At 41.7% G+C, this 17333-nt stretch overlaps 1 protein-coding gene across 1 annotated transcript; it reads right to left on the bottom strand.

Annotated features, from left to right (window-relative positions):
- Positions 1-1441: 1441 nt before the first annotated feature.
- On the bottom strand, positions 1442-14006 carry LOC143116724 (protein NLRC3-like). Its single transcript, XM_076278024.1, has 9 exons — positions 13975-14006; positions 12647-12730; positions 12352-12465; positions 11952-12065; positions 10158-10271; positions 8423-8530; positions 5323-7107; positions 4802-4975; positions 1442-1619 (listed from the first exon to the last, which is right to left on the bottom strand). The coding sequence occupies exons 1-9, from the start codon at positions 14004-14006 to the stop codon at positions 1442-1444; spliced, it is 2703 nt and encodes a 900-aa protein (XP_076134139.1).
- Between the last annotated feature and the right edge of the window lie 3327 nt (positions 14007-17333).

Below are 17333 nucleotides of genomic sequence, written 5' to 3'. Positions count from 1 at the left end.
CGTTAAAAAAATTTGATCATGTGCCTGTCCACACTTGTGCAAAGTTCATTTGACAGCTTGTCAACTCGTGCACTTGATGGCATAATGATCACCAGGGTTCTAAATTAACACCCGCCAACCCGCCAAATGCGGGTTAAAATTCATTTTGGCGGGTGATAATAAAAACTTACTAGCCAGTTTGGCCGGTGATGCATAAGGCATTAAATGCATGATACATACAGTAAGGCTCTGTTTCGGTCATATATCCCCGGCAGTACTTCCTACATTTCCCATGACCACTGTGCCGTATGCTACGTCGGCTGCACGCAGTTTGCAGTGAAACCAGCGCGAGAGATCATGGAAACGAACGGAGCGTCTACCAGAAAACACAAGGAATTAGAAGAACGAGCGGAGCCAGAGCAGGGAGCATAGACTCAAAGAGGAGGGAGTTAGCCAGTAAAGTAAAGTAAAAAGTATACCTAACACATGTACATAACACAAATGCATAATACATTACGAAATATTAACGCAATTAACGCATTGTGTTTACCTATTTCCTTTGTGGGAGGCTGATGTCATGTAACGGAGGCCGCAAAACCTGAAGCAGCAAGATCGTTTATTTTATTGTCTATGGAGTTAGCTGAAGATGGAACGTGAGGAGCTTGTAGGCGAACATTTTCAGTTTTAAAAAGGTAGCCTGATCAGTTATCACCACCACCACACGCATCACGCACTGTGCATAGGGCACCAAGAGACAGAAGAGGGACCAATATTTAGCCAATAAACAGTAGCTGTACTGCAAACTGTTTTTCACTCTTGTTAGAGAAAGTATACAATGTCAACATGCACCAACAGCATGTTACATAAAGATGATACTTTTCGGGTCCTCTCTATAAAGATCGATCGAACTTGAACATAGGCCCTATGCTACTCCATTTAATTGAGAATGCGTCTGAGTGTGCAGGAGAGGGAGAGAAAACGAGTGGCAGGTTCTAGCTGGCTTGTCATTGTTGATGATAATTGATATCTCCTTTTTATTAAGTTAAGATTAAACTAAATGCGGCAGTGGTTGGTACAGACTGATGGGGGCGAGAATAGGAATGAAGCAGGGGATGAGGATATCGACAGAGAAATAGATAGATAGATCCCAAACATGAAATGAAGTGAAGTGCACTTCTGTGTATATTTTGTGGTATGTATTCATGGCAACAATGTTAATACAATGACCAAATGCATTCAGTGACACTCATCTCATAAACTCATAATTCTCTTATTTTCACCGGAAAAAAAAATGGCTAATAGAAATTCTAATTGGCTAGTAACTTTAGAAAGTTACCAGCCACATTGGCTGGTGATCAAAAAAGTTAATTTAGAACCCTGATGATCACTGTGTTGGGTGTAAGCTAGGAACAACACTTGCCTTTCGCCATGCACACTCTTTCTCTCCCAAACTCACTGATACTTACTGTAGTTCCTCCAGTCTGAAATTATGATGAAAAAGAGCTGTACATAGAAGTTTCACTCCTGAGTCCAGCAGTTCATTGTTAGTTAAATCCAGCAGTCTGAGACTTGAGGAGTGTGAGGTCAGAGCAGAGGCCAGATAGAAGCAGCTCTTCTCTTTAAGATTACATCTCCAGAGTCTGAAACAGAACCATGGATCTGAATTTTAATCACCTATCTTATACTCACATACACAAACACACGTCACGGGTACACAGGCGAGTCACACCACTCCGCCTGGAATTTTGTTTTTGTTTATTTTTTATAATTTCATAATTTTACATACTGTTTTGTTTTGGTGCAGGAACCCTCACTATCCACACTATCCACACTATCGCACACTATCCACACTAGCACACACTAGCCCAAACTATCCACACTATCCACACTAGCCCACACTATCCACACTATCCACACTATCGCACACTATCCACACTAGCCCACACTATCCACACTATCGCACACTATCCACACTAGCCCACACAAGCCCAAACTATCCACACTATCCACATTAGCCCACACTATCCTCACTAGCGCACACTATCCACACTAGCCCACACTATCCTCACTATCCACACTATCCTCACTATCCACGCTATCCACACTAGCCCACACTATCCTACCTATCCACAATATCCACACTATCCTCACTAGCACACACTATCCACACTAGCCCACACTATCCTCACTATCCACACTATCCACACTATCCACACTATCCATACTATCCTCACAAGCCCACACTAGCCCACACTATCCACACAAGCCCACACAAGCCCACACTATCCACACTATCCACACTAGCGCACACTATCCACACTATCCTCACTATCCACACTATCCACACTATCCTCACAAGCCCACACTATCCACACTATCCACACAAGCCCACACTATCCACACTATCCACACTAGCGCACACTATCCACACTATCCTCACTATCCACACTATCCACATTAGCCCACACTATCCACACAAGCCCACACTAGCCCACACTATCCACACTAGCGCACACTATCCACACTATCCACACTATCCACACAAGCCCACACTAGCGCACACTATCCACACTATCCACACTATCCACACAAGCCCACACTAGCGCACACTATCCACACTATCCACACTATCCTCATTATCCACACTATCTGAAACAGAACCATGGATCTGAATTTTAATCACCTATCTTATACTCACATACACAAACACACGTCACGGGTAAACAGGCGAGTCACACCACTCCGCCTGGAATTTTGTTTTTGTTTATTTTTTATAATTTCATAATTTTACATACTGTTTTGTTTTGGTGCAGGAACCCTCACTATCCACACTATCCACACTATCGCACACTATCCACACTAGCACACACTATCCACACTAGCCCACACAAGCCCAAACTATCCACACTATCCACACTAGCCCACACTATCCACACTAGCCCAGACTATCCACACTATCGCACACTATCCACACTAGCCCACACTATCCACACTATCGCACACTATCCACACTAGCCCACACAAGCCCAAACTATCCACACTATCCACATTAGCCCACACTATCCACACTATCCTCACTAGCGCACACTATCCACACTAGCCCACACTATCCTCACTATCCACACTATCCACACTATCCTCACTATCCACACTATCCACACTAGCCCACACTATCCTACCTATCCACAATATCCTCACAATCCACACTATCCTCACTAGCACACACTATCCACACTAGCCCACACTATCCTCACTATCCACACTATCCACACTAGCGCACACTATCCACACTAGCCCACACTATCCCACACTATCCATACAAGCCCACACTATCCACACTATCCACACTAGCGCACACTATCCACACTATCCTCACTATCCACACTATCCATACTATCCTCACAAGCCCACACTAGCCCACACTATCCACACAAGCCCACACTATCCACACTAGCGCACACTATCCACACTATCCTCACTATCCACACTATCCTCACAAGCCCACACTATCCACACTATCCACACAAGCCCACACTATCCACACTAGCGCACACTATCCACACTATCCTCACTATCCACACTATCCACATTAGCCCACACTATCCACACAAGCCCACACTAGCCCACACTATCCACACAAGCCCACACTAGCGCACACTATTCACACTATCCACACTATCCTCACAAGCCCACACTATCCACACTAGCCCACACTATCCTCACTATCCACACTATCCACACTAGCCCACACTATCCACACTAGCGCACACTATCCACACTAGCCCACACTATCCCACACTATCCATACAAGCCCACACTATCCACACTATCCACACTAGCGCACACTATCCACACTATCCTCACTATCCACACTATCCATACTATCCTCACAAGCCCACACTAGCCCACACTATCCACACAAGCCCACACAAGCCCACACTATCCACACTAGCGCACACTATCCACACTATCCTCACTATCCTCACTATCCACACTATCCTCACAAGCCCACACTATCCACACTATCCTCACAAGCCCACACTAGCCCACACTATCCACACTAGCGCACACTATCCACACTATCCTCACTATCCACACTATCCACATTACCCACACTATCCACACAAGCCCACACTAGCCCACACTATCCACACTATCCACACAAGCCCACACTAGCGCACACTATCCACACTATCCACACTATCCACACAAGCCCACACTAGCGCACACTATCCACACTATCCTCACTATCCACACTATCCTCACAAGCCCACACTAGCCCACACTATCCACACTATCCACACAAGCCCACACTAGCGCACACTATCCACACTATCCACACTAGCCCACACTATCCACACTATCCACACAAGCCCACACTATCCACACTAGCGCACACTATCCACACAAGCCCAAACTATCCCACACTGCTAAATTAATAAATTATGCAATAGCAGGATTCCACTAAAGCTTGTTTTGCTAAATTAGATTATACACACATCTGTACTCGCCTAGTAATTGAAGTCGTAGGCAACAACAAAACAAAGTCATACACTAAGTTAATTACTTTCAGTACGGACCGACAAGGAGTTATAATAAATACAATACAAAAACATAGCATGAAAAAAGCAACGCTTACCCCAATGATCTAAAGACATTCATCCAAGTACACAAGCACTATGCAGACCACTAGTAAGACTTCCTAACAAAATCTTAGCAATATATTCCAAGCAATATAATCACGCTGGCCCCAACTAGCAAAGACAGTTGCCCGGAGTCGCAGTGCCCCGCACACAAATTGGCTGCATGAAGTGATACTTACTGTAGTTCCTCCAGTTTGCAGTTTTGATTACCAAGAGCAGAACATAAAAGTTCCACTCCTGATTCTCGCAGTTCATTGAGACTCATGTTCAGTAGTCTGAGACTTGAGGAGTGTGAGGACAAAGCAGAGGCCAGATAGGAACAGCCCTTCTCTGTCAGATTACAATCAATCAGCCTGAAAACAGAATCATACATCTGAATCATACATATACACATAGTCCCTCCCTCATACACAATTTCCCCACACACTCCTTCTCAAATACAAACACACAAACTCCCGCCATTCTCCCTCAAACAACTACAGACACACACACTCTCCCAAAAACTCACACTTTCATTCTTACCCTCTCTCTCTCTCACTAATACATCCTGCCTTCCACATGAACACTCTCTCCTCCCTTTCTCTAACACAAACACACACTCCCCACACACATACATACACAAACACACACAAACATATATACACACACACACACGCACACACACACACACACACACACACACACAGACACAGTTACTTACTCAGCTGATGTGGATGTTGTGACCACAGGCAGCAGCTTCTGAAGAACTTCATCGGGACTGAGGAGTTCGGTCTGATCTTTTTCTGGTGTCTTTATGTAGTTCTGAAGGTTAAACTTAGCCAGCTGCTCTTCTGACATCTTGAACTCAAATCTCTTAGTCTCCCACCTTCCTGGTAAGAGCATGTCTATATACAGAGTTCCTGAGCTCCTGCCAATGTCCTCCACTACAGCATGATGATTCAGTTCATTCAGACAATAGAACAGGTTGATCCTTCTGTCCGAGCCACTCTGATCTCTGATAATTTGTTTGACATACTGGACTGTTTGATCTGTGCTATCTGATTGGCTATTGCTTTGTGGCAGTAGGTGCTTTAAGAGCTTCTGATTGGACTCTAGTGAGAGGCCCAGAAGGAAGCGGAGGAAAAGGTCCAGGTGTCCATTCTTACTCAATAAGGCCAGGTCCACTGCAGTCTTGTGTAGGTCATGAAGTGATGCAGCTCTGAACAGAGCAGAGAGCTGAGAGGTTTGCTGTTGGTCAGGCATGTTTTCCCCTCTGTTGCTGAAGCAGACAAACACATATAAAGCTGCAAGAAACTCTTGGATGCTCAGATGTACAAAGCTGAACAACTTCCCCTGGTACAGCCCAGGCTCCTCTCTGAAGATTTGAGTACACACTCCTGAGTACACTGATGCTTCTGTGACATCAATCCCACACTCTCTGAGGTCTTCCTCATAGAAGATCAGATTGTCCTTCTCCAGCTGTTGGAAAGCCAATTTCCCCAGTTTGAAAATCATCTCTTCATCTGTCTCTTTTCTCTCTGTGTACTTGACGTTTTTCATGTTTGTCTGGATGATCAGGAAGCGTGTGTACATTTGAGTCAGAGTCCTTGGCATGTCTTCAGTCTCTGATTCTTCTGATGTTCTCTCTACAACAGTGGCTGAAATCCAGCAGAAGACTGGAATGTGGCACATGATGTAGAGGCTCCTGGAAGACTTCAGGTGTGTGATGGTTCTGCTGGCCAGATTCTCATCATTGAATCTCTTTCTGAAGTACTGTTCCTTCTGTGGGTCATTGAATCCCCTTATTTCTGTCACCTGCTCCACACACATATGAGGAATCTGATTGGCTGCTGCTGGTCGGGTGGTAATCCAGAGGAGAGCAGAGGGAAGCAGATTCCCCTTGATGAGATTTGTCAGCAGCACGTCCACTGAGGCTGGCTCTGTCACATCATAACACATTGCGTTGGAGTGGAAATCTAGAGGAAGTCGACACTCATCAAGACCATCAAAGATGAACATTGATCTGTACTCTGAAGTGGTGAAGACTCTTGGATCTTTGATTTCTGGAAAAAGGTGCTGAATAAGATCCACCAAACTGAGTTTCTTCTCTTTCATCAGGTTCAGCTCCCGGAAAGGAAGAGGAAATATGAGGTGGACATCCTTATAGGCTTTTCCTTCAGCCCAGTCCAGAATTAACTTCTGCACACAGACTGTTTTTCCAATGCCAGCCATTCCCTTTGTCAGCACTGTTCTGATGGGTTTGTCTTGTCCAGATAAGGGCTTAAAGATTTCTGTGCATTTGATTGGTGTATCATGTGCTGCTTCTCTCCAGGATGCTCTCTCTATCTGTTTGACCTCATGTTCATCATTGACCTCTCCTCTTCCCTTTGTGATGTAAAGCTCTGTGTAGCTCTCATTGAGCAGTCTGCTATCTCCCTGCTGTGTGATTCCCTCAATCAGGTACTGAAACTTCTTCTGCACGTAGGATTTGTGGATCTGCTGATATCTGTGTGTGTAAACAAAAACACAATTAAAGACTAAAATAATGGGTTTACATTCTTCTTTAATATACACATATGTACGTGTGATTTTATACTGATTTGTTCAAATATACACACAGGCAAAAATACACACACACACACCAGAGTTTCCGCTTGAGAAAAATGTTGCCGGTCAAAGTGACCAGCAGAGGTTTCGTTTTCCGGACATTTTGATGATATGTTGGTCAAATATCCTATTATCACTTATTAATTAGTCAAATTGAGGAAAACTGGAGACAGGCTATGTAGCTTAAAGAATGACATAATCAGGCCGTATAGAATGCAACATGTTCATTAGTCTAACTTAAACATGCTTAACTAGTGTCAATTTAAAGATCTAGCCAGTCTCTATGCTGTTTTCATGGACAGCAAGAATCCATTTTGTTTGTTGTTTAAATAGGTTACGTTGTTTGTTGCTGCATTATCTCCAGTGGTTCAACAGTTTCACTTGCACAGATGCACACACACATTGAATGAGCACTCACACCACTACCCCCTAATGCTATGCATCTTTATTTGATAACACTAAACTAAGAAATATTTTCTATTCTGGAATATGTTTCGTTTATTTTTCTTTCGGTCCGCGGTTCAATGATACCATTTGATTGTGCCGCAAATTATCCACGGACAAGCAATCTCCTTGTCGAGGAGGCCCTATCCCTGAAGATCATAGACAGAGACAGCCATGGGTCTGTCTACAAGGAAACTGACAAGTGTCTTGGTGCAGCCGCACCCCCCGCACCTCCACTTCCAACGTCACTGATTCTGACAGATACGCCTGCCACTACGGCTTTTTCTCTGATGGTGGTGGAGCTGACCGGACATCTGAGGCTTCAGGCATTACTGATTTACCATCATCCATCGCATCTGGCCTCTGAAAAAAGCTTTTAAGGCTAGTCTGCCTGGGTGTGGCCATGTTTGAACCGTCTCACTCATTCGTTGGTTGTTTAACAGACGTTTTAAGCGTGCGCTTATGCGTGTTGTTTAATAACTATAACGGTAGAGCCTTTTCCTTTAAAACATAGCCAAAGTATTCTTGCTTTAGTACATGCATACATTTTAGGCTTATTCTCAAATTTAGATTGTGTAAGGGAGACGGGATTATTATCCAATTTCAATCAGACAATTTGACCGGAGAGATTTAATTTTGTCGGACATTTCATTTTTTCCCCGGCTAATGTCCGGCTGTTACTGGACAACGGAAACCCTGACACACACACACCGGGGTGACCAGTGCCCCCCCCCCCACCCCCCACACACACAACAACAACAACAACTCACTTTGGGCCAGAATGTGGTGCTTCACTGCTGATCTTGAGGGGCACCCCCATGCCACTCTTCATGGACACACCGCTGGGCACTGGAGACACTGGTCTGTGTGTCTGTGGTCTGGTTATATGGGGAGATAAAACAATAGATTAAGGCTACACAGATCTTTCCGATGGTTGATAACTTCAGCAATTCTGAGCACCTTCTATTTCTCCCTACCTTTATCTTTCAGATACACACACACGCACACACACACAATCCTTTTTTTGCCAGTCTATCTGACAATCTGCATCAGATGTACACAAACACACACACAAACACACTTCACTCTTGTACAGATGTCCATTTGTAAACCATAAAAATGTAAAATGGGGCGTGCCACAACAAAATGAGTCCAGAGTCCATGAGTCCGGAAAAAGCAAACAAGACGAGCAATCAGATGGGACGTGGTCAGATGCTGATGAAGATGTAGGCCTACCTGTCGTTTCAACTGAACCGGCTGCCGACATTCAGAATCTCTATTGTTTAATTCGAAATTATCCGAATTACACAGCGCAGCTTCTAAATGCTTCATTCGCCCAGGCGGGGCAACTTGTGATAACTTGTGAGGTAGCCTATAGTGTTCGATCAACTTCTGAAGATGTCAAGGATAACAACAGCCTAAGGCTTAATGCATAATGTTTAAATAGGCTGCCAACTCCAAAACAAATTGAATCGGATGAATTGGGAATCTTGGCTAAAATAGAAAATATCTTCCGAATAATTACTAGTGGATAGCCTATTTAAGATGATTTCTTGAAGAGGCCAAAAGCCAAAACACAAAGTTATTAGTCCAAAGAAAACGGAAACATTCTTGTTCTCACATACAGCAAGCGTCTCAATGAGGAAGAACAACTTTAAAGGTGCTCTAAACGATGTCATACATTTTTTTAGGCTAATAACACCGCATTATGTAATAACTTGACAAAATGTAATACATTTTCACGCCATTATGTAATAAACTGCCTCAACACAATATGTAATGAATTTTATTATAATAAGTTATTACATATTGCATTTGTTATTACAAAATGCAGGTGTTTACATATTGCGTCGAGCTATTACATATTTTGTCGAGCTATTACATAATGCGGTGTTATTAGATCATGCGTTATTACAAGGCTAAAACATTTTTTGTCACTTACAGCAAACATCACCTCGCCATCCGCTAGCTGCCTGTATCAAGAATACACCGTAAAAATATGTGATCTCCGTGGACAATCCAGGCTCCAAAAACAGCCACAAAAGAACTTGGGCAAACCTTGCATGTTAAAAAATAACAACCTGTTCCAGCAAATCACAGACGAGATGTGCATTTAGGAGAGTTTCAATTGCATGGGAGGGAGGAGGAGGAAGTAGCGAGCTAGCTTTCTGTTTTGTTTGAACGTCAACAGAAGTGACCTTACCCAGCATTGCTTAGAGCGCCTTTAATGTGCAGCCTACACATTTGGCTTTCAAAAACACATTTCTAGGTCATTTTACAGTAAGATATGTCAATGAGTGCTAGATAAGGTTAAAGAATGTGTTCGTGGTAAAATTAGAAAATACATATTTTAGTCATTTTTCGATCCTCTCTGCATTCAAATCGCTATATCTCAAAATGGATTTCTGTGACACTGAAATCTAAAAACTCACTTTGGACCAGACTCTTGTACAGATGTGCATTTGTAAACCATAAAAATGTAAAATGTAATATCTAACAACTCACTTTGGACCAGACTGTGGTGTTCCACTCCTGAATTTGAGAGGCACTCCCATGGACTTGTCACTCTTCATGGACACACCGCTGGGCACTGGAGACACTGGTCTGTGTGTCTGTGGTCTGGTTATATGGGGATATAAAACAATAGATTAAGGCTACACAGATCTTTCCGATGGTTGATAACTTCAGCAATTCTGAGAACCTTCTATTTCTCCCTACCTTTATCTTTCAGATACACACACACGCACACACACACAATCCTTTTTTTGCCAGTCTATCTGACAATCTGCATCAGATGTACACAAACACACACACAAACACACTTCACTCTTGTACAGATTTGTAAACCATAAAAATGTAAAATGGGACGTGCCACAACAAAATGAGTCCAGAGTCCATGAGTCCGGAAAAAGCAAACAAGACGAGCAATCAGATGGGACGTGGTCAGATGCTGATGAAGATGTGGGCCTACCTGTCGTTTCAACTGAACCGGCTGCCGACATTCAGAATCTCTATTGTTTAATTCGAAATTATCCGAATTACACAGCGCAGCTTCTAAATGCTTCATTCGCGCAGGCGGGGCAACTTGTGATAACTTGTGAGGTAGCCTATAGTGTTCGATCAACTTCTGAAGATGTCAAGGATAACAACAGCCTAAGGCTTAATGCATAATGTTTTTTAAATAGGCCGCCAACTCCAAAACAAATTGAATCGGATGAATTGGGAATCTTGGCTAAAATAGAAAATATCTTCCGAATAATTACTAGTGGATAGCCTATTTAAGATGATTTCTTGAAGAGGCCAAAAGCCAAAACACAAAGTTAATAGTCCAAAGAAAACGGAAACATTCCTGTTCTCACATACAGCAAGCGTCTCAACGAGGAAGAACAACTTTAAAGGTGCTCTAAACAATGTCATACATTTTTTTAGGCTAATAACACCGCATTATGTAATAACTCGACAAAATGTAATAAATTTTCACGCCATTATGTAATAAACTGCCTCAACGCAATATGTAATGAATTTTATTATAATAAGTTATTACATATTGCGTTTGTTATTACAAAATGCAGGTGTTTACATATCGCGTTCAAGCAGTTTATTACATAATGCGGCAGATTGTAATGTGGCAGTTATTACATAATGATGTGAAAATGTATTACATTTTGTCGAGCTATTACATAATGCGGTGTTATTAGATCATGCGTTGTTACAAGGCTAAAACATTTTTTGTCACTTACAGCAAACATCACCTCGCCATCCGCTAGCTGCCTGTATCAAGAATACACTGTAAAAATATGTGATCTCCGTGGACAATCCAGGCTCCAAAAACAGCCACAAAACAACTTGGGCAAACCTTGCATGTTAAAAAATAACAAACTGTTCCAGCAAATCAGCGACGAGATGTGCATTTAGGAGAGTTTCAATTGCATGGGAGGGAGGAGGAGGAAGTAGCGAGCTAGCTTTCTGTTTTGTTTGAACGTCAACAGAAGTGACCGTACCCAGCATCGCTTAGAGCGCCTTTAATGTGCAGCCTACACATTTGGCTTTCAAAAACACATTTCTATGTCATTTTACAGTAAGATATGTCAATGAGTGATAGATAAGGTTAAGGAATGTGTTCGTGGTAATTTAAAAAAAAATATTTTAGTCATTTTTCGATCCTCTCTGCATTCAAATCACAATATCTCAAAATGGATTTCCGACACTGAAATCTAAAAACTCACTTTGGACCAAACTCTTGTACAGATGTGCATTTGTAAACCATAAAAACTTTAAATGTAATATCTAACAACTCACTTTGGACCAGACTGTGGTGTTCCACTCCTGAATTTGAGAGGCACTCCCATGGACTTGTCACTCTTCATGGACACACCGCTGGGCACTGGAGACACTGGTCTGTGTGTCTGTGCTCTGGTTATATGTGGAGATAAAACAATAGATTAAGGCTACACATCTTTTCGATGGTTGATAACTTCAGCAATTCTAAGCACCTTCTATTTCTCCCTACCTTCATGTTTTAGATACACACACAAACACTTACACAGTCCTTTTCTTGCCAGTCGATCTGACAATCTGCATTCATGTAATGCATCAGATGTACCACACACACACACGCACACACACACACACACACACACTTCACTCTTGTACAGATGTGCGTTTGTAAACCATAAAAATGTAATATCTAACAACTCACTTTGGACCAGACTGTGGTGCTCCACTGCTGAATTTGAGGGGCACTCCCATGGACTTGTCACTCTTCATGGACACACCGCTGGGCACTGGAGACACTGGTCTGTGTGTCTGTGGTCTGGTTATGGAAGCACACAAAACCACATCATTCCCAAATATGCAGCAGTGACCTGTCTGCTTATATTTGGTTCTAAAATGTCTAAAATGCCTCTAAAGAGAGAGAGGGAGAGAGAGAGAGAGAGAGGGAGAGAGAGAGAGAGAGAGAGAGAGAGAGTGTGTGTGCTCTTTGGTAAACTTACCCTGTACTGAATGATGCTGCTCTGCCTGCCTGATTTCCACCAACAGCCTGCTCACCCTCTGGATGGGAATCTATCCTCTTCAATCTATAAATAGATCAAGATAGACACGGATACAGAGACAGAAAAAGTGTGTAAAAGAGAAAGAGTGTGTCCGTCATGCAAAGGAGTGGGACAAAAATGTTTCAGATAAAAATGTACAACAGATACAACAGTGTCATGTGGCCATTCGCCTATTCTACATGGCCAGCGAACCCTTCTTCTATGTCTGTGAGCTTTTTTTGATGACTTGTTAAATGTATGCCTACAATGGTTTATTAAACAGCATAGTGATTTATCAGTCATCAGAGGCTAGTGTGTCCAGGGTCGTCTTTTTGAGCTCCTCCCAGCTGACTTTGTTAAATGTATGCCTACAATGGTTTATTAAACAGCATAGTGATTTATCAGTCATCAGAGGCTAGTGTGTCCAGGGTCGTCTTTTTGAGCTCCTCCCAGCTGACTTTGTTAAATGTATGCCTACAATGGTTTATTAAACAGCATAGTGATTTATCAGTCATCAGAGGCTAGTGTGTCCAGGGTCGTCTTTTTGAGCTCCTCCCAGCTGACTTTGTTAAATGTATGCCTACAATGGTTTATTAAACAGCATAGTGATTTATCAGTCATCATGTTCATTTTAATGAATAAGTAAATTTAAACCAAAGCCAACGCAGACAAAATTCCTCAATATCTGCCATGAGTCACTGGTCAGCTAGTGTGTCCAGGGTCGTCTTTTTGAGCTCCTCCCAGCTGACTCTGGCAGATCACGTGGACAGTCAGGTGCAATCGATTATTTAATAGATAAAGGTGAATTACCAATAATAATAAAAAGGTTCTACCTAATGCAACTATTTTTTCCATAGACTATAAAAGAAATCAAGTATTCTCCATAAACAGTAAAGCATGTTATGTACCTACTTATGGAATATCACTTCCATTATGACACATTTTGACGCGTTTGACATCACTTCCTGGTCTGACGGTATCTAAATGACTTAACCCTGAATCCTAACTGAAGAAATCCTAAGAGAACTCATCTGGGCCCGTCCAGAGCTCGTCTACGGAGAGCCTGTTCACTTCCTATTATGCCCCATTGAACCGAATTTGGTTGCATATAAGGCGGTCTATGGAGCTAGATGTCTAAATGTCTCTCTTTTACCTGATTTTTGCAGATTTGATTGTTGTTTCTTTCTGGTTTATATTGTGATATCTATACTTAAAGAAGAAGTTTATGAGGAACTACCAAAACTTCAGGCAACTCTTCAAACCAGCCAAACCACTGCAGCATAACTCACTTAATATTCCTTTTCAGCTGCCACTTCCTCATGACGACTCCATACCACATGCAGGAGATTAGGAGTCCAGCTCAAGAGAAATGAGTTTAGTTCCAAAACGCTATATCTCCATTTTTAAAAACATTAGAAAGTCATGTTATTTAATCATGTATTTCAGGTTATATCAATCAACTTGTTTTTGTTGTTGTTTTGATTGAGTAAGATAAATCAAAATAACAATACCAGTTACAGTTCTACTGAAATTACTTGCAAAACAAAATGTAAAAAAAAATATTTATGAAAATGCATTAAAATGGTGGATATAGCGTTTTGGAACCAAACTCTTCAAATACTCAAATGCAATACACTTACATTTACACAGTGTGACATCTGGGAAAAAAAATAGACCAATCTTCTTTACACTACATGAACAGAATGTTTCAGTTAATGCCCGGTGTAGCCTCCCTGTTAATCTGGTTTATATTATGTCATCTATGCTTTATATTTAACTCTCCAACCCTGAATTTAACTAGACTCTTAAACTGTTTTATATTATGCTGTCTACACTGTGACTAGACTCTTAATCTGTTTTATATTACGCTGTCTATACTGTAACAACACCATATCGGTTTCATTTCCTGCTGTAGCCAAGACTCCAGGCAACTCTTCAAAGCAGCAAAACCACTGCAGCATAACTAACATGTTACTCCCCTCCAGCTAAACCACTGCATCATAACTCACATGGTATTCCCCTTCAGCTGCCACTTCCTCATGACGACCCCAAACCGTGATGTAAGATTAAACATAACCAACCGTCACAGTCACATGAGCCTAGCTAGTTCGACAGATACACTCTGACAAGACACTCTCACATCAGAATCATAAAAACAGGCAGAAACAGGAAAGGCTAATGCCATGAAAGCCTTAACCTCTATGAATATAGTAGAATAGTAGAATCCCATATTATTGTAAGCACAACAGCTTCTCTGTAAATGATGAATAAAATTAAAGAAACTCACGCTGCTTTATGAGTTTTTTAGGAGTTTTTCCGATATCCGCTCCCTTGATGCTCAGGTGCTCTCTGTGGGCAACTGGTTAGACGGCTGCTGTCCTGGACGTTAAATCCTTATTCAGAACAGCAGGAAAACCAGTTCATCTTGTTTTGCGGTTGAGAAAAGATTAAGGAGAGAGAGAGAGAGAGAGAGAGAGAGAGACAGAGACAGAGAGAGACAAACACAATCAAACACAATAGAAAGGAAAGACAAACACATTATTTTTTCTCAGTTAGTATACATTAAATGTTAAATAATATATAACATAGATGATAAACACAAGAATACTTTTAGTTCACCTAGTTTACCAGGGGTAGGCTATGACTAAATTAGTTTTAGTCACTTTTAGTTTACCTGGGGTAGGCTATGACTAAATCAGCATTAACCCAGTGTTTACCAGGGGTAGGCTATGACAAAATCAGCATTTAACCAGTGTTTACCAGGGGTAGACTGAATAATTGTGTTCCTTGTTCAGGATGCACAGAACACTTAGGCTGGGTTGCACCAATGTGGTATCACTTTTAAACTGGATTAAAACACAGTTTAGACTAACTATGTTGCACTAACCCTAAACCTAGTTTAAATTTAGTATGAATTAAAATGTAAACCCCAGCTAATCTCAGTTTAATTTCCCACATGAACCTAGATTAAATGTTAGTCTGTTGCACCAGTAATTTTAAACCCAGGATAAAACTGGATTGGCAGTTTAAAGGAGAACTCCAGCCGATTTCAACACATAGCTCTGTTGTTTGTGATCACGGAGTGCATCAGTAGCAAGAAAAACACAAAAGAAAGAAATGGTGTTGCCTACACTGAGCTCCCAGGCTGCTGAAACGGGGCAGGTTTTACACGTGCTTTTAGCCTCTTAACATGCTCCAGATGTCATTACAAGTGCCTAGCCACGTTAACGGATCCCTTCTGAGTGAACACAGTGGATATGACTGCAGTAGATGTGAAAGAAATGCATAAAAGGTGTGCTACTGTAATTCAGCCAGTGCACACACCTCTGTGTGATTCCGGCGTTCCACAGTTACCCATGAGCACGCCCACTAACAGGGACATGCTTGCCAGCATCATTCAACAAGCACATTGAACTGAGGAGCTACAACTTCATTCACAAGCAAAGCAGGTAGTTCAAAACCGAGCATACTGTAAAAAAGAGGAAGGAAGGAAGGAAATAGAGAATATACAAAAAGACAAATGATACGATGTGATTTATGTTCCATGACAGACACACCCACACAGAGACAGAAAAGGCAAAGATGGTGCGGGGCCTTCAGCTTCAGTCCTGATTCTCCAGGATGTCTCTACTAGTGTCAGATGCAGGATTTCATTTTTCACTTTCTTACTTCTGACCAATTATAGAGGCGAAGGTCTGCAGCCGCCTGAATCCTCTTGTTCTACTTGTTCTAAATGTATTGCACTGCGATTACATTAGAACTACAATAGCTGTGTTTGTTCTACTTGTTCTAAATGTATTGCACTGAGATTACAGTAGAACTAGAATAGCTGTGTGTGTTCTACTTATTCTAAATGTATTGCACTGCGATTACATTAGAACTACAATAGCTGTGTTTGTTCTACTTGTTCTAAATATATTGCACTGAGATTACAGTAGAACTAGAATAGCTGTGTGTGTTCTACTTATTCTTAATGTATTGCACTGAGATTACAGTAGAACTAGAATAGCTGTGTTTGTTCTACTTGTTCTAAATATATTGCACTGAGATTACAGTAGAACTAGAATAGCTGTGTGTGTTCTACTTATTCTTAATGTATTGCACTGAGATTACAGTAGAACTAGAATAGCTGTGTGTGTTCTACTTATTCTAAATGTATTGCACTGAGATTACAGTAGAACTAGAATAGCTGTGTGTGTTCTACTTATTCTAAATGTATTGCACTGAGATTACAGTAGAACTAGAATAGCTGTGTGTGTTCTACTTATTCTAAATGTATTGCACTGAGATTACAGTAGAACTAGCATAGCTGTGTGTGCTCTACTTATTCTAAATGTATTGCACTGAGATTACAGTAGAACTAGAATAGCTGTGTGTGTTCTACTTATTCTTAATGTATTGCACTGAGATTACAGTAGAACTAGAATAGCTGTGTGTGTTCCACACACACACACACATTTATCTTTATACGAGTGAGTGAGCATGCTGTCAACTGGTCGGCCATGTTCATTACACATTACACACACACACACACACACACACACACACACACACACATTTATCTATATACGAGTGAGTGAGCACGCTGTCAACAGGTCGGCCATGTTCATTACACTTGATCATACACACACACACACACACACACACA

Source organism: Alosa pseudoharengus, unplaced genomic scaffold (genome assembly GCF_046254945.1).
Source record: "Alosa pseudoharengus isolate Yale_2024_CS ecotype anadromous, Long Island Sound unplaced genomic scaffold, YU_APseudo_1.1 YU_APseudo_1.1_scf_1, whole genome shotgun sequence".
Classification (NCBI taxonomy): domain Eukaryota; kingdom Metazoa; phylum Chordata; class Actinopteri; order Clupeiformes; family Clupeidae; genus Alosa; species Alosa pseudoharengus.
The sequence above is the reverse complement of the archived record's forward strand: the minus strand, read 5'-3'. Positions and strand labels throughout refer to the sequence as shown.